A 25,283-nucleotide genomic window follows, 5' to 3' on the forward strand; every position below is an offset into this window, starting at 1 on the left:
CTGAAGGCACTGTGTTCTATTCACACCTCTGGACAGGTGAATGCACTGTATTCTATACACACCTCTGGAGAGGTGAAGGCGCTGTATTCTATACACACCTCTGGACAGGTGAAGGCGCTGTATTCTATACACACCTCTGGACAGGTGAAGGCACTGTATTCTATACACACCTCTGGAGAGGTGAAGGCGCTGTATTCTATACACACCTCTGGCCAGGTGAAGGCGCTGTATTCTATACACACACCTGGAGAGAGCTGAAGGCACTGTATTCTATACACAGCTTTGGCGAGCTGAAGGCACTGTATTCTATACACACCTCTGGAGAGGTGAAGGTGCTGTATTCTATACACACCTCTGGAGAGGCGAAGGCTCTGTATTCTAAACACAGCTTTGGAGAGCTGAAGGCACTGTATTCTTTACACACCTCTGGAGAGAACTGAAGGCACTGTATCCTATAAACATCTCTGGAGAGCTGAAGGGACTGTATTATATACACACCTCTGGAGAGGTGAAGGTGCTGTATCCTATACACAGCTCTGGAGAGGTGACGGCACAGTGCCTTATACACACCTCTGGACAGGTGAAGGCACTGTATTCTATACACACGTCTGGAGGGGTGAAGACACTGTATTCTATACACATCTCTGGAGAGCTGAAGGCACTGTATCCTATATACACCTCTGGAGAGAGCTGAAGGCACTGTATTATATACACACCTCAGATGAGCTGAAGGCACTGTATTATATACACACCTCTGGAGAGAGCTGAACACACTGTATTGTATAAACACCTCTGGAGAGAGCTGAAGGTGCTGTATTCTATACACAGCTTTGGAGAGCTGAAGGCACTGTATTCTATACACACCTCTGGCCAGGTGAAGGCACTGTATTCTATACACACACCTCTGGAGAGGTGAAGTCACTGTATTCTATACACACCTCTGGAGAGGTGAAGGCGCTGTATTCTATACACACCTCTGGAGAGAGCTGAACACACTGTATTGTATAAACACCTCTGGAGAGAGCTGAAGGTGCTGTATTCTATACACAGCTTTGGAGAGCTGAAGGCACTGTATTATATACACACCTCTGGAGAGAGCTGAACACACTGTATTGTATAAACACCTCTGGAGAGAGCTGAAGGTGCTGTATTCTATACACAGCTTTGGAGAGCTGAAGGCACTGTATTCTATACACACCTCTGGCCAGGTGAAGGCACTGTATTCTATACACACACCTCTGGAGAGGTGAAGGTGCTGTATTCTATACACACCTCTGGCCAGGTGAAGGCGCTGTATTCTATACACACCTCTAGAGAGGTGAAGGCGCTGTATTCTATACACACTTCTGGACAGGTGAAGGCACTGTATTCTATACACACCTCTGGAGAGGTGAAGGCGCTGTATTCTATACACACCTCTGGACAGATGAAGGCACTGTATTCTATACACACCTCTAGAGAGGTGAAGGCGCTGTATTCTTTACACACCTCTGGACAGGTGAAGTCACTGTATTCTATACACACCTCTGGAGAGGTGAAGTCACTGTATTCTATACACACCTCTGGAGAGGTGAAGGCGCTGTATTCTATACACACCTCTGGAGAGGTGAAGGCGCTGTATTCTATACACACCTCTGGACAGGTGAAGGCACTGTATTCTATACACACCTCTGGAGAGGTGAAGGTGCTGTATTCTATACACACCTCTGGACAGGTGAAGGCACTGTATTCAATACACACTTCTAGAGAGGTGAAGGCGCTGTATTCTATACACACCTCCGGACAGGTGAAGGCGCTGTATTCTATACACACCTCTGTAGAGAGATGAAGGCGTTGTATTCTATACACACCTCTGGAGCGCTGAATGCACTGTATGCTATACACACCTCTGGAGAGAGCTGAAGGCACTGTGTTCTATTCACACCTCTGGACAGGTGAAGGCACTGTATTCTATACACACCTCTGGAGAGGTGAAGGCGCTGTATTCTATACACACCTCTGGACAGGTGAAGGCGCTGTATTCTATACACACCTCTGGACAGGTGAAGGCACTGTATTCTATACACACCTCTGGAGAGGTGAAGGCGCTGTATTCTATACACACCTCTGGCCAGGTGAAGGCGCTGTATTCTATACACACACCTGGAGAGAGCTGAAGGCACTGTATTCTATACACAGCTTTGGCGAGCTGAAGGCACTGTATTCTATACACACCTCTGGAGAGGTGAAGGTGCTGTATTCTATACACACCTCTGGAGAGGCGAAGGCTCTGTATTCTAAACACAGCTTTGGAGAGCTGAAGGCACTGTATTCTTTACACACCTCTGGAGAGAACTGAAGGCACTGTATCCTATAAACATCTCTGGAGAGCTGAAGGGACTGTATTATATACACACCTCTGGAGAGGTGAAGGTGCTGTATCCTATACACAGCTCTGGAGAGGTGACGGCACAGTGCCTTATACACACCTCTGGACAGGTGAAGGCACTGTATTCTATACACACGTCTGGAGGGGTGAAGACACTGTATTCTATACACATCTCTGGAGAGCTGAAGGCACTGTATCCTATATACACCTCTGGAGAGAGCTGAAGGCACTGTATTATATACACACCTCAGATGAGCTGAAGGCACTGTATTGTATACACACCTCTGGAGAGAGCTGAACACACTGTATTGTATAAACACCTCTGGAGAGAGCTGAAGGTGCTGTATTCTATACACAGCTTTGGAGAGCTGAAGGCACTGTATTCTATACACACCTCTGGCCAGGTGAAGGCACTGTATTCTATACACACACCTCTGGAGAGGTGAAGGTGCTGTATTCTATACACACCTCTGGAGAGAGCTGAACACACTGTATTGTATAAACACCTCTGGAGAGAGCTGAAGGCACTGTATTCTGTACACAGCTTTGGGGAGCTGAAGGCACTGTATTCTATACACACCTCTGGAGAGGTGAAGGTGCTGTATTCTATACACACCTCTGGCCAGGTGAAGGCGCTGTATTCTATACACACCTCTAGAGAGGTGAAGGCGCTGTATTCTATACACACTTCTGGACAGGTGAAGGCACTGTATTCTATACACACCTCTGGAGAGGTGAAGGTGCTGTATTCTATACACACCTCTGGCCAGGTGAAGGCGCTGTATTCTATACACACCTCTAGAGAGGTGAAGGCGCTGTATTCTATACACACTTCTGGACAGGTGAAGGCACTGTATTCTATACACACCTCTGGAGAGGTGAAGGCGCTGTATTCTATACACACCTCTGGACAGGTGAAGGCACTGTATTCTATACACACCTCTAGAGAGGTGAAGGTGCTGTATTCTTTACACACCTCTGGACAGGTGAAGTCACTGTATTCTATACACACCTCTGGAGAGGTGAAGGCGCTGTATTCTATTCACACCTCTGGAGAGGTGAAGGCGCTGTATTCTATACACACCTCTGGACAGGTGAAGGCACTGTATTCTATACACACCTCTGGAGAGGTGAAGGCGCTGTATTCTATACACACCTCTGGACAGGTGAAGGCACTGTATTCTATACACACCTCTAGAGAGGTGAAGGCGCTGTATTCTATACACACCTCCGGACAGGTGAAGGCGCTGTATTCTATACACACCTCTGTAGAGAGCTGAAGGCGTTGTATTCTATACACACCTCTGGAGCGCTGAATGCACTGTATGCTATACACACCTCTGGAGAGAGCTGAAGGCACTGTGTTCTATTCACACCTCTGGACAGGTGAAGGCACTGTATTCTATACACACCTCTGGAGAGGTGAAGGCGCTGTATTCTATACACACCTCTGGACAGGTGATGGCGCTGTATTCTATACACACCTCTGGACAGGTGAAGGCACTGTATTCTATACACACCTCTGGAGAGGTGAAGGCGCTGTATTCTATACACACCTCTGGCCAGGTGAAGGCGCTGTATTCTATACACACACCTGGAGAGAGCTGAAGGCACTGTATTCTATACACAGCTTTGGCGAGCTGAAGGCACTGTATTCTATACACACCTCTGGAGAGGTGAAGGTGCTGTATTCTATACACACCTCTGGAGAGGCGAAGGCTCTGTATTCTAAACACAGCTTTGGAGAGCTGAAGGCACTGTATTCTTTACACACCTCTGGAGAGAACTGAAGGCACTGTATCCTATAAACATCTCTGGAGAGCTGAAGGGACTGTATTATATACACACCTCTGGAGAGGTGAAGGTGCTGTATCCTATACACAGCTCTGGAGAGGTGACGGCACAGTGCCTTATACACACCTCTGGACAGGTGAAGGCACTGTATTCTATACACACGTCTGGAGGGGTGAAGACACTGTATTCTATACACATCTCTGGAGAGCTGAAGGCACTTTATCCTATATACACCTCTGGAGAGAGCTGAAGGCACTGTATTATATACACACCTCAGATGAGCTGAAGGCACTGTATTGTATACACACCTCTGGAGAGAGCTGAACACACTGTATTGTATAAACACCTCTGGAGAGAGCTGAAGGTGCTGTATTCTATACACAGCTTTGGAGAGCTGAAGGCACTGTATTCTATACACACCTCTGGCCAGGTGAAGGCACTGTATTCTATACACACACCTCTGGAGAGGTGAAGGTGCTGTATTCTATACAAACCTCTGGAGAGGTGAAGGTGCTATATTCTATACACACCTCTGGAGAGAGCTGAAGGCACTGTATTCTATACACACCTCTGGAGAGAGAGCTGAATGCACTGTATTCTATCACACATCTGGAGAGAGCTGAAGGCACTGTATTCTATACACACATATGGAGAGAGCTGAAGGCACTGTATACTATACACACATATGGAGAGAGCTGAAGGCACTGTATTCTATACACAGCTTTGGGGAGCTGAAGGCACTGTATTCTACACACACCTCTGGCCAGGTGAAGGCGCTGTATTCTATACACACCTCTGGATAGGTGAAGGCTCTGCATTCTAAACACAGCTTTGGAGAGCAGAAGGCACTGTATTCTATACACCCCTCTGGACAGGTGAAGGCACTGTATGCTATACACACCTCTAGAGAGAACTGAAGGCACTGTATCCTATATACATCTCTGGAGAGCTGAAGGCACTGTATTCTATACACACCTCTGGACAGGTGAAGGCACTGTATTCTATACACACATCTGTAGAGAGCTGAAGGCACTGTTTTCTATACACACCTCTGGGCAGGTGAAGGCACTGTATTCTATACACACCTCCGAAGAGTTGAATGCACAGTATTGTATGCACACATCGGGTGAGAGAGCTGAAGGCACTATATTCTATACACATCTCAGATGAGCTAAAGGCACTGTATTCTATACACACCTCTGGAGAGTTGAAGGCACTGTATTCTAAACACACCTCTGGGCAGGTGAATGCACTGTATTCTATACACACCTCTGGAGAGAGCTGAAGGCACTGTATTCTAATCACACATCTGAAGAGAGCTGAAGGCACTGTATTCTATACACACCTCTGGAGAGCTGAAGGCCCTATATTCTATACACACCTCTTGAGAGGTAAAGGCGCTGTATTCTATACACACCTCCGTAGAGGTGAAGGTGCTGTATTATATACACACCTCTTGAGAGGTGAAGGCGCTGTATTGTATTCACACCTCAGGAGAGAGCTGAAGGCGCTGTATTCTATACACACCTCTGGAGAGAGCTGAAGGCACTGTATTCTATACACACCTCTGGAGAGAGCTGAAGGCACTGTATTCTATACACACCTCTTGAGAGGTAAAGGCGCTGTATTCAATACACACCTCCGTAGAGGTGAAGGTGCTGTATTATATACACACCTCTTGAGAGGTGAAGGCGCTGTATTGTATTCACACCTCAGGAGAGAGCTGAAGGCGCTGTACTCTATACACACCTCTGGAGAGAGCTGAAAGCACTGTATTCTATACACACCTCTGGAGAGAGCTGAAGGTGTTGTATTCTAATCACACATCTGAAGAGAGCTGAAGGCACTGTATTCTATACACACCTCTGGAGAGCTGAAGGCCCTATATTCTATACACACCTCTTGAGAGGTAAAGGCGCTGTATTCTATACACACCTCCGTAGAGGTGAAGGTGCTGTATTATATACACACCTCTTGAGAGGTGAAGGCGCTGTATTGTATTCACACCTCAGGAGAGAGCTGAAGGCGCTGTATTCTATACACACCTCTGGAGAGAGCTGAAGGCACTGTATTCTATACACACCTCTGGAGAGAGCTGAAGGCACTGTATTCTATACACACCTCTTGAGAGGTAAAGGCGCTGTATTCAATACACACCTCCGTAGAGGTGAAGGTGCTGTATTATATACACACCTCTTGAGAGGTGAAGGCGCTGTATTGTATTAACACCTCAGGAGAGAGCTGAAGGCGCTGTACTCTATACACACCTCTGGAGAGAGCTGAAAGCACTGTATTCTATACACACCTCTGGAGAGAGCTGAAGGCACTGTATTCTATACACCCCTCTGGAGAGAGCTGAAGGCACTGTATTCCATACACACCTCTTGAGAGGTGAAGGCGCTGTATTCCATACACACCTCTTGAGAGGTGAAGGCGCTGTATTCCATACACACCTCTTGAGAGGTGAAGGCGCTGTATTCTATACACACCTCATACCTTTCCTAAGTAGACTGAACTGCACTTCACCTACACTCCCAGGCCACCTGATGCAGGGCAAGGGTGGAACCAAGGGGCGCTGCTGGGCACAGCTGACACTGCACCAGGGGGCGCTGCTGGGCACAGCTGACACTGCACCAGGGGGCGCTGCTGGGCACAGCTGACACTGCACCAGGGGGCGCTGCTGGGCACAGCTGACACTGCATCAGGGCGCCCTGCTGAAACAGGTGGCACTGCACCAGGGGGCAGTCTGCACCTGCTTCTCTTCCCCCAGGCCCCACCCTAGGAGGCAGGGGATGACTGACAATGTCTGTTCATCTTTTACAGTTTTCGAAGGAGAAATACATAGTGGATTCGTCGCCAGAGAAGCTTCAGAAGGAGCTGGAGGAGGAGCTCAAACTGAGCAGTACCGACCTGAGGAGCCACGCCTGGTACCACGGCCGCATCCCACGGGAGGTAAGAGGGGCACTGCCAGCCAGGCCTGGCACCACAGGCCATCCTACGGGAGGTAAGAGGGCACTGCCAGCCAGGCCTGGCACCATGGGCCATGCCACGGGAGGTAAGAGGGGCACTGCCAGCCACGCCTGGCACCAAAGGACATCCTACGGGAGGTAAGAGGGCACTGCCAGCCAGGCCTGGCACCATGGGCCATGCCACGGGAGGTAAGAGGGGCACTGCCAGCCACGCCTGGCATCAAAGGACATCCTACGGGAGGTAAGAGGGCACTGCCAGCCAGGCCTGGTACCACGGCACGTCCCATGGGAGGTAAGAGGGGCACTGCCAGCCAGGCCTGGCACCACCGGCCATGCCACGGGAGGTAAGAGGGCACTGCCAGCCAGGCCTGGCACCACCGGCCATGCCACGGGAGGTAAGAGGGCACTGCCAGCCAGGCCTGGCACAATGGGCCATGCCACGGGAGGTAAGAGGGGCACTGCCAGCCAGGCCTGGCACCACCGGCCATGCCACGGGAGGTAAGAGGGGCACTGCCAGCCAGGCCTGGCACCACCGGCCATGCCACGGGAGGTAAGAGGGCACTGCCAGCCAGGCCTGGCACCATGGGCCATGCCACGGGAGGTAAGAGGGGCACTGCCAGCCACGCCTGGCACCAAAGGACATCCTACGGGAGGTAAGAGGGCACTGCCAGCCAGGCCTGGTACCACGGGACGTCCCATGGGAGGTAAGAGGGGCACTGCCAGCCAGGCCTGGCACCACCGGCCATGCCACGGGAGGTAAGAGGGGCAACGCCAGCCAGGCCTGGCACCACAGGCCATGCCACGGGAGGTAAGAGGGCACTGCCAGCCACGCCTGGCACCACAGGCCATCCCACGGGAGGTAAGAGGGGGCACTGCCAGCAACGCCTAGCACCACAGGCCATGCCACGGGAGGTAAGAGGGGCACTGCCAGCCACGCCTGGCACCATGCTACGGGAGGAAAGAGGGGCACTGCCAGCCAGGCCTGGCACCATGGGCCATGCCACGGGAGGTAAGAGGGGCACTGCCAGCCAGGCCTGGCACCACAGGCCATGCCACGGGAGGAAGGAGGAGCACTGCCAGCCACGCCTGGTACCACAGGCCATGCCACGGGAGGTAATAGGGGCACTGCCAGCCAGGCCTGGCACCCCTGGCCATGCCACGGGAGGTAAGAGGGGCACTGCCAGCCACGCCTGGCACCATGCTACGGGAGGAAAGAGGGGCACTGCCAGCCAGGCCTGGCACCATGGGCCATGCCACGGGAGGAAAGAGGGGCACTGCCAGCCAGGCCTGGTACCAAGTGCCATTACACGGGAGTTAAGGGGGGTATACCCTGTCAGGATAGCCTAGCACCACGGCTGCATCCCACGGGAGTAAAGAGGGGCACTGCCAGCCAAGTCCTGGCACCACGGCTGCATCCCACGGGAGGTAAGAAGGCACTGCCAGCCAGGCCTGGTACCACGGCCCATCCCACTGGAGGTAAGGGGGTATACCCTGTCAGGAGAGCCTGGCATCACGGCTGCATCCCACGGGAGGTATGGGGGGCATTGTCAGCCAGGCCTGGTACCACGGCACATTCCACTGTGGGTAAGAGGGCATTGCCAGCCAGGCCTGGTACCACGGGCACATCCCACGGGAGGTATGAGGGGTACTGCCAGCCACGCCTGGTACCATAAGAGGAGAGGGGGGCATACCCTGCCATCCAACCCTGTTTCCATGGGACGCATGAGGTATGGGGGGGTTGACACATTTCCAACCTCATCTCCTACCTAGGGGCATCTTGCATGGACAAGAAAGGTCAGAGTTCAGCCGCATGTGGCACCATGCCCAGTGACATCTCCTATTTCTCACCAGGTGTCAGAGAGCTTGGTGCAGCGGAACGGGGACTTCCTGATCCGGGACTCGCTCACCAGCCTGGGCGACTATGTGCTGAGCACCCGCTGGAAGAACGAGGCGCTACACTTCAAGATCAACAAGGTGATGGTGCGCACGAGCGACAGGTGCACGCGCATTCAGTACCTGTTCGAGCAGGAGAGCTTCGACAACATCCCTGCCCTGGTGCGCTTCTACGTGGGCAACCGCCACGCGGTGTCCGAGCAGAGTGGTGCCATCATCTACTGCCCCATCAACCGCACCCTCCCACTGCGCCACCTGGAGGCCAGCTATGGCCTGGCCAACGGCCGGCACAGTGGCCCCCACAGCCCCTCCTCCCACAGGGGTGGTCACATGAAGAGGCGGAGCATCACCATGACCGATGGCCTGACGGCGGACAAGATCACCAGGGGGGACGCGTGCCCCAACAGGTAAGGGGTGGGGAGGGGACGCATGCCCCAACAGGTGAGGGGAGGGGTGCCCAAACAGGTGAGGGGTGGGGAAGGGACGCGTGCCCCAACAGGTGAGGGGAGGGGAGGGGATGCGTGCCCCAACAGGTGAGGGGTGGGGAGGGGACACGTGCCCCAACAGGTGAGGCTTGGCACGGGGTCATGGTGTGTGGAGGTCACCAGCAGTGATGCTTGGCATGGGGTCATGGTGTGGAGGTCACCAGCAGGGAGGCTTGGCACGGGGTCGTGTGTGGAGGTCACCAGCAGTGAGGCTTGGCACGGGTCATGTGTGGAGGTCACCAGCAGTGAGGCTTGGCACGGGGTCGTGTGTGGAGGTCACCAGCAGTGAGGCTTGGCACGGGGTCATGGTGCGTGGAGGTCACCAGCAGTGAGGCTTGGCACGGGGTCATGGTGTGTGGAGGCCACCAGGAGTGAGGCTTGGCACGGGATCATGGTGTGTGGAGGTCACCAGCAGTGAGGCTTGGCACGGGTCGTGTGTGGAGGTCACCAGCAGTGAGGCTTGGCACGGGGTCATGGTGCGTGGAGGTCACCAGCAGTGAGGCTTGGCACGGGGTCATGGTGTGTGGAGGTTCACCAGCAGTGAGGCTTGGCACGGGTCGTGTGTGGAGGTCACCAGCAGTGAGGCTTGGCACGGGTCGTGTGTGGAGGTCACCAGCAGTGAGGCTTGGCACGGGGGTGTGTGTGGAGGTCACCAGCAGTGAAGCTTGGCACGGGGTCATGGTGTGTGGAGGTCACCAGCAGTGAGGCTTGGCATGTGTCGGGTGTGGAGGTTCACCAGCAGTGAGGCTTGGCACGGGGTCATGGTGTGTGGAGGTCACCAGCAGTGAGGCTTGGCCCGGGGTCGTGTGTGGAGGTCCCCAGCAGTGAGGCTTGGCACGGGGTCATGGTGTGTGGAGGTCACCAGCAGTGAGGCTTGGCACGGGGTCATGGTGTGTGGAGGTCACCAGCAGTGAGGCTTGGCACGGGGTCATGTGTGGAGGTCACCAGCAGTGTGGCTTGGCACGGGGTCATGGTGTGTGGAGGTCACCAGCAGTGAGGCTTGGCCCAGGGTCATGGTGTGTGGAGGTCACCAGCAGTGATGCTTGGCACGGGGTCATGGTTTGTGGAGGTCACCAGCAGTGAGGCTTGGCACGGGGTCATGGTTTGTGGAGGTCACCAGCAGTGAGGCTTGGCCCGGGGTCATGGTGTGTGGAGGTCACCAGCAGTGAGGCTTGGCATGGGGTCATGGTGTGTGGAGGTCACCAGCAGTGAGGCTTGGCACGGGGTCATGGTTTGTGGAGGTCACCAGCAGTGAGGCTTGGCACGTGTCATGGTTTGTGGAGGTCACCAGCAGTGAGGCTTGGCCCGGGGTCACGGTGTGTGGAGGTCACCAGCAGTGAGGCTTGGCACGGGGTCATGGTGTGTGGAGGACACCAGCAGTGAGTCTTGGCCCGGGGTCATGGTGTGTGGAGGTCACCAGCAGTGAGGCTTGGCACGGGGTCATGGTTTGTGGAGGTCACCAGCAGTGAGGCTTGGCCAGGGGTCGTGGTGTGTGAAGGTCACCAGCAGTGAGGCTTGGCACGGGTCGTGTGTGGAGGTTCACCAGCAGTGAGGCTTGGCACGGGGTCATGGTGCGTGGAGGTCACCAGCAGTGAGGCTTGGCATGGGGTCATGGTGTGTGGAGGTCACCAGCAGTGAGGCTTGGCACGGGTCGTATGTGGAGGTTCACCAGCAGTGAGGCTTGGCACGGGGTCATGGTGCGTGGAGGTCACCAGCAGTGAGGCTTGGCACGGGGTCATGGTGTGTGGAGGTTCACCAGCAGTGAGGCTTGGCATGGGGTCATGGTGTGTGGAGGTCACAAGCAGTGAGACTTGGCATGGGTCGTGTGTGGAGGTTCACCAGCAGTGAGGCTTGGCACGGGGTCATGGTGCGTGGAGGTCACCAGCAGTGAGGCTTGGCACGGGGTCATGGTGTGTGGAGGTTCACCAGCAGTGAGGCTTGGCACGGGGTCATGGTGTGTGGAGGTCACCAGCAGTGAGGCTTGGCACGGGTCATGTGTGGAGGTCACCAGCAGTGAGGCTTGGCATGGGTCGTGTGTGGAGGTCACCAGCAGTGAGGCTTGGCATGGGGTCATGGTGTGTGGAGGTTCACCAGCAGTGAAGCTTGGCATGGGGTCATGGTGTGTGGAGGTCACCAGCAGTGAGGCTTGGCACGGGGTCATGGTGTGTGGAGGTTCACCAGCAGTGAGGCTTGGCACGGGGTCATGGTGTGTGGAGGTCACCAGCAGTGAGGCTTGGCACGGGTCGTGTGTGGAGGTCACCAGCAGTGAGGCTTGGCACGGGGTCGTGTGTGGAGGTCACCAGCAGTGAGGCTTGGCACGGGGTCATGGTGTGTGGAGGTCACCAGCAGTGAGGCTTGGCACGGGGTCGTGTGTGGAGGTCACCAGCAGTGAAGCTTGGCACGGGGTCGTGTGTGGAGGTCACCAGCAGTGAGGCTTGGTACGGGTCGTGTGTGGAGGTTCACCAGCAGTGAGGCTTGGCAGCATCAATTTTGTTTGAGTCACATGCTTTGCATTGTACTGCCATCTAGTGATTGTGTCTGGAATTGTCTCTGTTTCAAATTTATTTTAGGTCTCGTCTACGCAGCGCTTGCGCTGTCTCTGCCAGACATGCTGTATTCAGGATTCTGGCTTTAAAAGCTCTGCCCATTTTCAAGGACTGCTCCTTGTTACATGTGTTGCTACACAGAGCTTGTGAGCACTACTTCTTTTTTTAAGATGGTGCACCCAAGACCAGTGCTTGTGGTTTACAGAGCTCTGCTGTAAACAGGGCTGTAAATCTTGCTCTTATCTTGCCACATTTGCTGTGCATTCAAAGATCGAGGTCTGTTTTGGTTGCCTGCGCCTCTTCCTCCCTCTTGCTTTTGAAGCACACTGCCTGTCTTCCCAGTCCCTGCCTTCCTATAGCTGTTTCTACCTCTGTCTCACAGCTCAACAAGCATTTGCAATGCAATCGGTCTCGCATTTGCGAGAGTTTGAGCTATAGGTATTGAAAATGGCAATGCCTTTTATTTGTGTTTTGAACACCTGCAAGCGATGCGTAAACCCGGACTTTGTACTTGTAGTCGTTGCGTACGAGAAGCAAGGTTGGCCGTACCTTTTTCGGCCAGCCTTGCTTCTCGTAAGCAAGGACTACAAGTACAAAGTCCATGTTTACGCACCTCTTGCAGGTTTACAAAACACATAAGTAAAAGGCCTTGTCATTTACAAAGCCTATAGCTCAAACTCTTGCAAATGCAAGACCTATTGCACCTCTTCATTGTCCGGGCGAAGGTGAAGGCGAAGGTAAATCTGTGGGACACCAGAGAGCCCGAGGCGACTCTCTGCTCTGTGCTCAGATCCCTTGGTGTAGAGTAGAGTAATCTTTTCAGTGTCCGGGCGAAGGTGAATCTGTGGAACACCATAGAGCCAGAGAAGGGACCCACAGCCTCGAACCTCTGAAAGTTTTTGATGGAGCACAGTCAAGTGTCTCTACACTGCATGTGCTGGAAGCTCCTGTCTGGTCACGCTAGGAGAGGGGTGCTGGAACCCTCCTTGTCCTGGACGAAGGCTCAGGCAGTGTCCTAGGTGTCTGACCCACTGAGGTGTGCCGGAAGTGACGAGACGGTGATGGTCAGTGTCCCAGGTGCCCTTGGAAAGGACCAGGACATCCAGAGGGTTCATGTCACCCATGAAGAGGATCAGCTCTATCTCCGCCCGCGCCATGTTCGTGGCACTTTCCTCAGCTCTGTCCGTAACATAGAAAACGAACGACTGTGCCCCTTTGCTGAGGAGACTTGGAGCAATGGAAGTTGGAACGAACTCAAGGACTCAGCAAACGAGGGCCCTTGGGTAGTGCAAACATCAGGAATATATTTATTCTTTCAAACATTCCAAAAGTATTAAACCATGTGAATGTATGCATCTTAGGTGAGGCGATCTCAGGTCGTGTCTTTGGGCGAGGCATCTTAGGTGAGGCGATCTCAGGCCGTGTCTTTGGGCGAGGCATCTTAGGTGAGGCGATCTCAGGCCGTGTCTTTGGGCGAGGCATCTTAGGCGAGGCGATCTCAGGCCGTGTCTTTGGGCGAGGCATCTTAGGCGAGGCGATCTCAGGCCGTGTCTTTGGGCGAGGCATCTTAGGTGAGGCGATCTCAGGCCGTGTCTTTGGGCGAGGCATCTTAGGTGAGGCGATCTCAGGCCGTGTCTTTGGGCGAGGCATCTTAGGCGAGGCGATCTCAGGCCGTGTCTTTGGGCGAGGCATCTTAGGCGAGGCGATCTCAGGCCGTGTCTTTGGGCGAGGCATCTTAGGTAAGGCGATCTCAGGCCGTGTCTTTGGGTGAGGCATCTTAGGTAAGGCGATCTCAGGCCATCTCTCTGGGCCAAGCATCTTAGGTGAGGCGATCTCAGGCCATCTCTCTGGGTGAAGCATCTTAGGTGAGGCGATCTCAGGCCATCTCTCTGGGTGAAGCATCTTAGGTGAGGCGATCTCAGGCCATCTCTCTGGGTGAAGCATCTTAGGTGAGGCGATCTCAGGCCGTGTCTTTGGGCGAGGCATCTTAGGTGAGGCGATCTCAGGCCATCTCTCTGGGTGAAGCATCTTAGGTGAGGCGATCTCAGGTCGTCTCTCTAGGTGAAGCATCTTAGGTGAGGCGATCTCAGGCCATCTCTCTGGGTGAAGCATCTTAGGTGAGGCGATCTCAGGCCATCTCTCTGGGTGAAGCATCTTAGGTGAGGCGATCTCAGGCCGTGTCTTTGGGTAAGGCATCTTAGGTGAGGCGATCTCAGGCCCTCTCTGGGTGAAGCATCTTAGGTGAGGAGATCTCAGGCCATCTCTCTGGGCGAGGCATCTTAGGAGAGACGATCTCAGGCCATCTCTCTGGGCCAAGCATCTTAGGTGAGGAGATCTCAGGCCATCTCTCTGGGTGAAGCATCTTAGGTGATGCGATCTCAGGTCGTCTCTCTAGGTGAAGCATCTTAGGTGAGGCAATCTCAGGCTGTCTCTCTGGGCAAAGCTTCTTAGGTGAGGCGATCTCAGGCCGTCTCTCAAGGTGAAGCATCTTAGGGGAGGCATTCTCAGGCCGTGTCTTTGGGCAAGGCATCTTAGGTGAGGCGATCTCAGACCCTCTCTGGGTGAAGCATCTTAGGTGAGGCGATCTCAGGCCATCTCTCTGGGTGAAGCATCTTAGGTGAGGCGATCTCAGGCCGTCTCTCAAGGTGAAGCATCTTAGGTGAGGCGATCTCAGACCCTCTCTGGGTGAAGCATCTTAGGTGAGGCGATCTCAGGCCATCTCTCTGGGCAAAGCTTCTTAGGTGAGGCGATCTCAGGCCGTCTCTCAAGGTGAAGCATCTTAGGGGAGGCAATCTCAGGCCGTGTCTTTGGGCGAGGCATCTTAGGTGAGGTGATCTCAGGCCATCTCTGGGTGAAGCATCTTAGGTGAGGCGATCTCAGGCCGTCTGTCGAGGTGAAGCATCTTTTTTTTTTCAGAACAAAATTTTATTCAAGTACTGACATAACACAGAATGGAGGGACACCGTCCCGCATCACAACGCAGGACCAATGAGCATAAGCATGAAAAAGGGTATGCATTCAGTACAAGCAGTATTGCATTAATTACCCGACCCTCCCAACCCCCAACTCCCTATCTCCCCCAGCCCCACCCCACCCCCCACACAGTGTCTGCTAATCTCAAGGCATAAAGTATGATAATAGCCAATGTGTGGAGGTGAAGCATCTTTGGTGAGGTGATATCAGGCCATCTCTCTGGGTGAAAAATCTTAGGTGAGGCGATCTCAGGCCGTCTCTCAAGGTGAAGCATCTTAGGGGAGGCAATCTCAGGCCGTGTCTTTGGGCGAGGCATCTTAGGTGAGGCTATCTCAGGCCCTCTCAAGGTGAAGCATCTTGGGTGAGGAGATCTCAGGCCCTCTCTGGGTGAAGCATCTTAGGTGAGGCGATCTCCGGCCGTCTCTCTGGGTGAAGCATCTTAGGTGAGGCGATCTCAGGCCGTCTCTCGAGGTGAAGCATCTTAGGTGAGGCGATCTCAGGCCATCTCTCTGGGTGAAGCATCTTAGGTGAGGCGATCTCCGGCCGTCTCTCTGGGTGAAGCATCTTAGGTAAGGCGATCTCAGGCCATCTCTGGGCGAAGCATCTTAGGTGAGGCGATCTCAGGCCCTCTCTGAGCGAGGCATCTTAGGTGAGGCGATCTCAGGCCATCTCTCTGGGTGAAGCATCTTAGGTGAGCCGATCTCAGGCCGGCTCTCAAGGTCAAGCATCTTAGGTGAAGCGATCTCAGGCCATCTCTGGGTGAAGCATCTTAGGTGATGCGATCTCAGGCCGTCTCTCTGGGTGAAGCATCTTAGGTGAGGCGATCTCAGGCCATCTCTCTGGGTGAAGCATCTTAGGTGAGGCGATCTCAGGCCATCTCTCTGGGTGAATCATCTTAGGTGAGCCGATCTCAGGCCGGCTCTCAAGGTGAAGCATCTTAGGTGAGGCGATCTCTGGCCGTCTCTCTGGGTGACGCATCTTAGGTGATGCGATCTCAGGCCGTCTCTCGGGGTGAAGCATCTTAGGTGAGGCGATCTCAGGCCATCTCTGGGTGAAGCATCTTAGGTGAGGCGATCTCAGGCCATCTCTCTGGGTGAAAAATCTTAGGTGAGGCGATCTCAGGCCGTCTCTCAAGGTGAAGCATCTTAGGGGAGGCAATCTCAGGCCGTGTCTTTGGGCGAGGCATCTTAGGTGAGGCTACCTCAGGCCCTCTCTGGGTGAAGCATCTTAGGTGAGGCGATCTCAGGCCATCTCTCTGGGTGAAGCATCTTAGGTGATGCGATCTCAACCCGTCTCTCTGGGTGAAGCATCTTAGGTGAGGCGATCTCAGGCCATCTCTGGGTGAAGCATCTTAGGTGAGGCGATCTCTGGCCGTCTCTCTGGGTGAAGCATCTTAGGTGATGCGATCTCAGGCCGTCTCTCTGGGTGAAGCATCTTAGGTGAGGCGATCTCAGGCCATCTCTGGGTGAAGCATCTTAGGTGAGGCGATCTCAGGCCCTCTCTGGGCAAAGCATCTTAGGTGAGGCGATCTCAGGCCATCTCTCTGGGTGAAAAATCTTAGGTGAGGCGATCTCAGGCCATCTCTCAAGGTGAAGCATCTTAGGGGAGACAATCTCAGGCCGTGTCTTTGGGCGAGGCATCTTAGGTGAGGCGACCTCAGGCCCTCTCTGGGTGAAGCATTTTAGGTGAGGCGATCTCAGGCCATCTCTCTGGGTGAAGCATCTTAGGTGAGGCGATCTCAGGCCGGCTCTCAAGGTGAAGCATCTTAGGTGAGGCGATCTCAGGCCATCTCTCTGGGTGAAGCATCTTAGGTGATGCGATCTCAGCCCGTCTCTCTGGGTGAAGCATCTTAGGTGAGGCGATCTCAGGCTATCTCTGGGTGAAGCATCTTAGGTGAGGCGATCTCAGGCCCTCTCTGGGCGAATCATCTTAGGTGAGCCGATCTCAGGCCGGCTCTCAAGGTGAAGCATCTTAGGTGAGGCGATCTCAGGCCATCTCTCTGGGTGAAGCATCTTAGGTGAGGCAATCTCAGGCCATCTCTCTGGGTGAAGCATCTTAGGTGAGGCAATCTCAGGCCATCTCTCTGGGTGAAGCATCTTAGGTCAGGCGATCTCAGGCCATCTCTCTGGGTGAAGCATCTTAGGTGAGGCAATCTCAGGCCGTCTCTCTGGGTGAAGCATCTTAGGTGAGGCAATCTCAGGCCATCTCTCTGGGTGAAGCATCTTAGGTGAGGCAATCTCAGGCCATCTCTCTGGGTGAAGCATCTTAGGTCAGGCGATCTCAGGCCATCTCTCTGGGTGAAGCATCTTAGGTGAGCCGATCTCAGGCCGGCTCTCAAGGTGAAGCATCTTAGGTGAGGCGATCTCAGGCCATCTCTGGGTGAAGCATCTTAGGTGATGCGATCTCAGGCCGTCTCTCTGGGTGAAGCATCTTAGGTGAGGCGATCTCAGGCCATCTCTCTGGGTGAAGCATCTTAGGTGAGGCGATCTCAGGCCATCTCTCTGGGTGAAGCATCTTAGGTGAGCCGATCTCAGGCCGGCTCTCAAGGTGAAGCATCTTAGGTGAGGCGATCTCTGGCCGTCTCTCTGGGTGACGCATCTTAGGTGATGCGATCTCAGGCCGTCTCTCTGGGTGAAGCATCTTAGGTGAGGCGATCTCAGGCCATCTCTGGGTGAAGCATCTTAGGTGAGGCGATCTCAGGCCATCTCTCTGGGTGAAAAATCTTAGGTGAGGCGATCTCAGGCCGTCTCTCAAGGTGAAGCATCTTAGGGGAGGCAATCTCAGGCTGTGTCTTTGGGCGAGGCATCTTAGGTGAGGCTACCTCAGGCCCTCTCTGGGTGAAGCATCTTAGGTGAGGCGATCTCAGGCCATCTCTCTGGGTGAAGCATCTTAGGTGATGCGATCTCAGCCCGTCTCTCTGGGTGAAGCATCTTAGGTGAGGCGATCTCAGGCCATCTCTGGGTGAAGCATCTTAGGTGAGGCGATCTCTGGCCGTCTCTCTGGGTGAAGCATCTTAGGTGATGCGATCTCAGGCCGTCTTTCTGGGTGAAGCATCTTAGGTGAGGCGATCTCAGGCCATCTCTGGGTGAAGCATCTTAGGTGAGGCGATCTCAGGCCCTCTCTGGGCAAAGCATCTTAGGTGAGGCGATCTCAGGCCATCTCTCTGGGTGAAAAATCTTAGGTGAGGCGATCTTAGGCCGTCTCTCAAGGTGAAGCATCTTAGGGGAGACAATCTCAGGCCGTGTCTTTGGGCGAGGCATCTTAGGTGAGGCTACCTCAGGCCCTCTCTGGGTGAAGCATCTTAGGTGAGGCGATCTCAGGCCATCTCTCTGGGTGAAGCATCTTAGGTGAGGCGATCTCAGGCCGGCTCTCAAGGTGAAGCATCTTAGGTGAGGCGATCTCAGGCTATCTCTGGGCGAAGCATCTTAGGTGAGGCGATCTCAGGCCCTCTCTGGGCGAATCATCTTCGGTGAGGCGATCTCAGGCTATCTCTCTAGGTAAAAAATCTTAGGTGAGGCTATCTCAGGCCCTCTCTGGGTGAAGCATCTTAGGTGAGGCGATCTCAGGCCGTCTGTCGAGGTGAAGCATCTTTGGTGAGGTGATATCAGGCTGTCTCTCTGAGTGAAGCATCTTAGGTGAGGCTATCTCAGGCCCTCTCTGGGTGAAGCATCTTAGGAGAGGCGATCTCAGGGCATGTCCCTGGGTGAAAAATCTTAGGTGAGGCGATCTCAGGCCGGCTCTCAAGGTGAAGCATCTTGGGTGAGGAGATCTCAGGCCCTCTCTGGGTGAAGCATCTTAGGTGAGACAATCTCAGGCCGTCTCTCGAGGTGAAGCATCTTAGGTGAGGCGATCTCAGGCCATCTCTCTGGGTGAAGCATCTTAGGTGAGGCGATCTCAGGCCGGCTCTCAAGGTAAAGCATCTTAGTTGAGGAGATCTCAGGCCCTCTCTGGCCGAAGCATCTTAGGTGAGGCGATCTCCGGCCGTCTCTCTGGGTGAAGCATCTTAGGTGAGGCGATCTCAGGCCGGCTCTCAAGGTAAAGCATCTTAGGTGAGGAGATCTCAGGCCCTCTCTGGCCGAAGCATCTTAGGTGAGGCGATCTCCGGCCGTCTCTCTGGGTGAAGCATCTTAGGTAAGGCGATCTCAGGCCATCTCTGGGCGAAGCATCTTAGGTGAGGCGATCTCAGGCCCTCTCTGGGCGAGGCATCTTAGGTGAGGCGATCTCAGGCTATCTCTCTGGGTGAAGCATCTTAGGAGAGGCGATCTCAGGCCATCTCTCTGGGTGAAGCATCTTAGGTGAGCCGATCTCAGGCCGGCTCTCAAGGTGAAGCATCTTAGGTGAGGCGATCTCAGGCCACCTTTCTGGGTGAAGCATCTTAGGTGATGCGATCTCAGGCCGTCTCTCTGGGTGAAGCATCTTAGGTGAGGCGATCTCAGGCCATCTCTCTGGGTGAAGCATCTTAGGTGAGGCGATCTCAGGCCATCTCTCTGGGTGAAGCATCTTAGGTGAGCCGATCTCAGGCCGGCTCTCAAGGTGAAGCATCTTAGGTGAGGCGATCTCTGGCCGTCTCTCTGGGTGAAGCATCTTAGGTGATGCGATCTCAGGCCGTCTCTCTGGGCGAAGCATCTTAGGTGAGGCGATCTCAGGCCATCTCTCTGGGTGAAAAATCTTAGGTGAGGCGATCTCAGGCTGTCTCTCAAGGTGAAGCATCTTAGGGGAGGCAATCTCAGGCCGTGTCTTTGGGCGAGGCATCTTAGGTGAGGCTATCTCAGGCCCTTTCTGGGTGAAGCATCTTAGGTGAGGCGATCTCAGGCCATCTCTCTGGGTGAAGCATCTTAGGTGAGGCAATCTCAGACCATCTCTCTGGGTGAAGCATCTTAGGAGAGGTGATCTCAGGCCCTCTCTGGGCGAAGCATCTTAGGTGAGGCGATCTCAGGCCGTCTGTCGAGGTGAAGCATCTTTGGTGAGGTGATATCAGGCTGTCTCTCTGAGTGAAGCATCTTAGGTGAGGCGATCTCAGGCCGTCTCTTTGGGCGAAGCATCTTTGGTGAGGGGATCTCAGGTCATCTCTCTGGGCGAAGCATCTCAGGCGAGGAGATCTCAGGCCGTCTCTCTTAGCAAAGCATCTTAGGTGAAGCAATCTCGGGCCGTCCCTCGAGGTGAAGCATCTTAGCTGAGGAGTTCTCAGGCCATCCATCTCTGGGCGAAAAATCTTAGGGGAGGCGATCTCAGGCCGTCTCTCTGTGCGAAGCATCTTAGATGAGGCAATCTCAGGCCGTCTCTCTGGGCAAAGCATCTTAGGTGAAGAGTTCTCAGGCCGTCTCTCTGGGCGAAGCATCTTAAGCGAGGCCGTCTCTATGACCGAAGCCCAACACAGCCCTCATGTGTATTTTGCCAAAGTCGAAGCACATCTTGGTAAGCCTTCATGTAACACACCTTCTTGTTGTGTCGATCTCCATTGATGCTTCCTCTAGGGAGCGTTCAAGAAACCTGAAATTTGTTTAATCAGACTAAGGAATCCGAATGGAAGGGTTCACCTCTCCTGCCATGCAGTTGTCCACTGAAGGCCTCCCGATGCACTGAGTACCACACGGGTGCCTCCCCTCCTTGTAGATACTCACTCCCGTCTCCGCGCTGTGTCCTTCTGTCCGAAGGAGCAGAGGCTGTGTTGTCTACTCTGTGTGGAAGCGATAGCAAATTTATTGAAATGATCAGCCGTGTCACCGTAGGAAGGGTCTCAGCAAGAAACGAGCATCAAGTGGACCAATTCCTGTTCTTCAAGAGACTATCTTCTCGGAACATTGGAATCAGTTGGGTATCCTGGTTCTGAAACATGTGTGACTAAATAGAAAGAAACTCAATCTGTGGCGAGGTGAGCAGAGGAGTGCACCTCGCTGACGGGAGCACTACCCCGCTTGAGGTATGATGATCAAACGTTCTTGTATTTGGGAGAAAATCTCCAGTCATCCTTAAGGTGCGCCCTTGGGCTTGCACCTTAACAAGCTATGGACATTTGACTCAGACCTGCAGTTTCTTATATCCATCAAGAGATCTTTAGGATCAAGTTGGGTGCCGATGGAGCTGAACAAGCTCAGCCTCACAGGGGAGTGGTGGCGAGGCGGAAGGAGTCAACGCTAAGCAGCAAGATTTGTTCGTTCATCACCAAAGTGTTCGTGGGTGGTAGGGACAGGTCAGAATCTGGATAGACCTGCTAGAAGGTTTGAAGTTCACTCTTGTTTTATGCGACTTGATTTCTAGCAGGAATTCCGATAAATAATCTTTTATAGATCTCAGAAAGTTTGATTGGTGCAGAGTGGATCATTTCAATGGAATAGGAAAGCTCTTGGTATCAGAAAGCCGACGTTGGAACCGGCACTATCACTGCACTCCCCCAGGTATCCTGGAGAGAGTGATTTAGAGCCGTGAAGAAGACTCAGCCTTTAGTACCATCTGGGCATCCCCTGGGGTGTTACTGCCCCATTCGGGGGTCACTGCCCCACTCAGGTGTCACAGCCCCGCTCGGGTGTCATTGACCCACTCGGGTGTCACTACTCCAATCGGGTGTCACAGCCCCACTCGGGTGTAACTGCACCACTCAGGTGTCACTGACCCACTCAGGTGTCACTGCCCCACTCGGATGTCATTGCCCCACTCGGGTGTCACTGCCCCACTCGGGTGTCACTGCCCCACTCGGGTGTCACTGCCCCACTCGGGTGTCATTGCCCCACTCAGGTGTTATGTTATGTTATGTTATGTTATGGAATCTTATATAGCGCATGGCTACCCCAGCGACGGGGCGTCCCAGCGCTTGCAGACAAGTCAGATCCAGGAAGGTACAGGAGGTGCTAGATGGATGCAAACAACCAAGTTTTTGAAATTGCAGATGATTAAGAGTAGCCCGAGCTTTAGGGGGGATAGAATTCCAGAGCTTAGGAGCCAGATACCTGAAGGAGCGGCCACCAGCTCTGCTCCTCCGAATTCTGACAGTACAGGCCAGTGAGAGGTCCGCTGAGCGGAGTGCACGCGTGGGAGTATAGAAAGAGCACAGTCCTTGCAGAGTATGGGGGCCAACATTGTACAGGATTTTATGGGTAAGGCAGAGGGTTTTAAAGTGAATGCACTGTTGTATAGGGAGCCAGTGTAGTCGACGGAGAAGGGGGGACGTGTGGCAGGTTTTAGGTAGAGCAAATAGAACGCGGGCGGCAGCGTTCTGTGCTCTTTGCAACCTATTTATTGCAGTCTTGTTAGATCCTAGCATGAGGGCATTGCAATAATCCAGGTGAGATAAAACTAAGGCCTGGACTATGATCTGGCGAGTGGTAGGCTCAAAAAAACCCAGAATGGGTTTAAGAGAGCGAAGACGCCCAAAGCAGGTGCCTGCAACTTTTTGAGCATGAGACTCCAAGTTGAGTGTATTGTCCAATAACACCCCCAAGTTTTTTACTGACTCCTTGGGTAAAGGAGCAGGTCCCAGCGCCAGAGGCCACCAGTGCTCTTCCCAAGTCTGCGTGCCATTGCCAATCAGGAGAACCTCTGTTTTGGAGGCATTAAGCTGAAGGCAGTTGTTAGATAGCCACCTTGAGATCGCCAGAATGTCTTCCTGGAATTTAATTTGGTCCTCCACATTGTTGTTGGAGAAGTTGAAAATAAGTTGCGTGTCGTCCGCATAGGATGTTAGTAAGATCTTACGTTCCCGGGCCAACAAGGCCAGGGGGCGGACGTACACATTAAACAATGTGGGACTGAGCGCAGACCCCTGAGGCACTCCACATTCAAGAGGGAGCTTGCTGGATGAGTACGGCGGGGCGTGCACCTGGAAGGAGCGATCAGATAAAAAAGACGCAAACCAATCCAGGGCCGTTTCCCTGACTCCGATCTCCCATAGTCTCTCAAGTAGTATCTTGTGGGAGACCGTGTCGAAGGCCGCACTCAAATCCAGCAAAACCAAAATAGAGGTTGCGCCCGTATCCAGGGAGGCCCTTAGATGTTCAGTAACTGTTAACAGGGCAGACTCCGTACTGTGATTAGCACGGAAGCCATGCTGGGACTCATCAAGGATCCCATTGGACTCTAAATAGGCAGTCAGAATGGAATTGATATGTGCTTCCGCTACTTTTGCAAGATAGGGAAGCAGCGAGATAGGTCGAAAACTGTCTGGCCTTGAGGGATCCAAAGTAGGTTTTTTTAAGAGGGGTAGTACTTTGGCATGTTTCCAGGATTTGGGAACCTCGGCTTGCTGTAAAGATCGATTAATCAGCTCCCGCCCTTCCTGCAGGACAGAATCATGAAGTGCTCTGAACAGATCCGGCTTAATGGGATCATCCGGAGAGCCTGATTTTACTCTTAAGGCTAGGTGTTCCATCCCTGACTGATCTATAGAAGGGAAACTCAGGAGAGAGTAAGGAGGGTCAGAAATGACTTTGCCAGGATTAGAGGACCCCAGCGGGCTGTCCAGTTGTAAAGAGTCATATATCCCTTTAACTTTGTTTATAAAGAAGCCAGAAAGTTCTTCGCACTGTGCATCAGACACTATCAGATTACCTGTGCCTCCCGGGGCTTTAGTCATGTCTTTTACCAGGGAAAAAATCGTTTTGGAGCGATTTGTGCTTGAAATGATTAGGTCAGTATAGTAACTGGCTTTAGTTTTCTTTATAAGCTTATGATAAGCTTTAGTGGCCATTCTGAATTTAGTTTTAGCTAGGGGATCATACGATCGTCTCCAGGTACGTTCTAGGAGCTTACAGTGTTTTTTAGTTTCCGTAAGAGTCTCCGAGTACCAGGGGTGGGTCTGAACTCGCCTAGGTCTGGAGTATTTCATGGGGATAAAATGGTCTAGAGAGTTATTTATCCACTCTCTGTAGGCATAATCTGCTTCATCCATGTTACCTGACCACACAGGACGGGTCTGGTTAAGCCTAGCTTCAAACTGAACTTTATCTAGGTTGTTCCAGGGACGCCTCCGAAAAGAGGGAGGAGGGATCTCCCTACCATTGACTGGAATCCTAACTGAAACGGACACCAAAAAGTGGTCGGTCCAGCTAAGAGGGCTAGGGGATTCTGCTGTAACTTCCTCAATATTAGTAAAAACTGGATCAAGGAGATGGCCTGCCTGATGAGAGGGTCCCACAATCAGTTGGCGAAGCTGACAAGCTTCTAGGTCGCCAAGAAACTTTGATATATTGGGGGAGTCTTGACGCTCGAGGTGAAGATTGAAATCACCAAAGATACTAAAGTTAGCTGATTGAAGCGCCAGTGACGAAGTAGTTGCTAATAGCGACTCTTGAAATGCACTTGCTGATCCTGGGGGATGGTATACAAGGAACCCTGTAAGAGTGAAAGTATCAGAGACTTTTATCTTAAATAGTGCGCATTCGCAATTAGATAAACTAATGGCCTTAAGGGTGCAAGTGTATTTAGACTTGTAAATCACCCCTAGTCCGCCACCCCTACCAATAGGTCTGTTTTGAACACATATATGATATTCAGGGGGGAGGTGTCACTGCCCCACTTGGGTGTCACTGCCCCACTTGGGTGTCACTGCCCCACTTGAGTGTCACTGCCCCACTCGGGTGTCACTGCCCCACTTGGGTGTCACTGCCCCACTTGAGTGTCACTGCCCCACTCGGGTGTCACTGCCCCACTTGGGTGTCACTGCCCCACTCGGGTGTCACTGCCCCACTCAGGTGTCACAGCCCCACTCGGGTGTCACAGCCCCACTCGGGTTTCACTGCCCCGATCGGGTGTCACAGCCCCACTCGGGTGTCACAGCCCCACTCGGGTGTCACAGCCCCACTCGGGTTTCACTGCCCCGATCGGGTGTCACAGCCCCACTCGGGTGTCACAGCCCCACTCGGGTGTCATTGCCCCACTTGAGTGTCACTGCCCAACTCGGGTGTCACTGCCCCACTCGGGTGTCACTGCCCCACTCGGGTGTCACTGCCCCACTCGGGTGTCACTGACCCACTCAGGTGTCACTGACCCACTCAGGTGTCACTGACCCACTCGGGTGTCACTGACCCACTCGGGTTTCACTGCCCCGATCGGGTGTCACAGCCCCACTCGGGTGTCACAGCCCCACTCGGGTGTCACTGCCTCACTCAGGTGTCACTGCCCCACTCGGGTGTCACTGCCCCACTCGGGTGTCACTGACCCACTCAGGTGTCACTGACCCACTCGGGTGTCACTGACCCACTCGGGTTTCACTGCCCCGATCGGGTGTCACAGCCCCACTCGGGTGTCACTGCCTCACTCAGGT

The 25,283-nt window shown here is 53.6% G+C and overlaps 1 protein-coding gene across 2 annotated transcripts in view; it reads left to right on the forward strand.

Moving 5' to 3' along the window:
- SH2D3C (SH2 domain containing 3C) overlaps nt 1-25,283 on the forward strand; it is a 289,572-nt gene that overhangs the window by 188,734 nt on the left and 75,555 nt on the right. For both annotated transcript variants that reach the window (XM_086948617.1, XM_086948618.1), the window contains 2 exons: nt 6,986-7,114; nt 8,983-9,431. In XM_086948617.1, the coding sequence (XP_086804743.1) occupies nt 6,986-7,114; nt 8,983-9,431 (578 nt within the window). The remainder of the gene's footprint in view (nt 1-6,985; nt 7,115-8,982; nt 9,432-25,283) is intronic.

The sequence above is a fragment of the Lissotriton vulgaris genome, unplaced genomic scaffold (assembly GCF_964263255.1).
Source record: "Lissotriton vulgaris unplaced genomic scaffold, aLisVul1.2 SCAFFOLD_2110, whole genome shotgun sequence".
Taxonomy (NCBI): Eukaryota; Metazoa; Chordata; class Amphibia; order Caudata; family Salamandridae; genus Lissotriton; species Lissotriton vulgaris.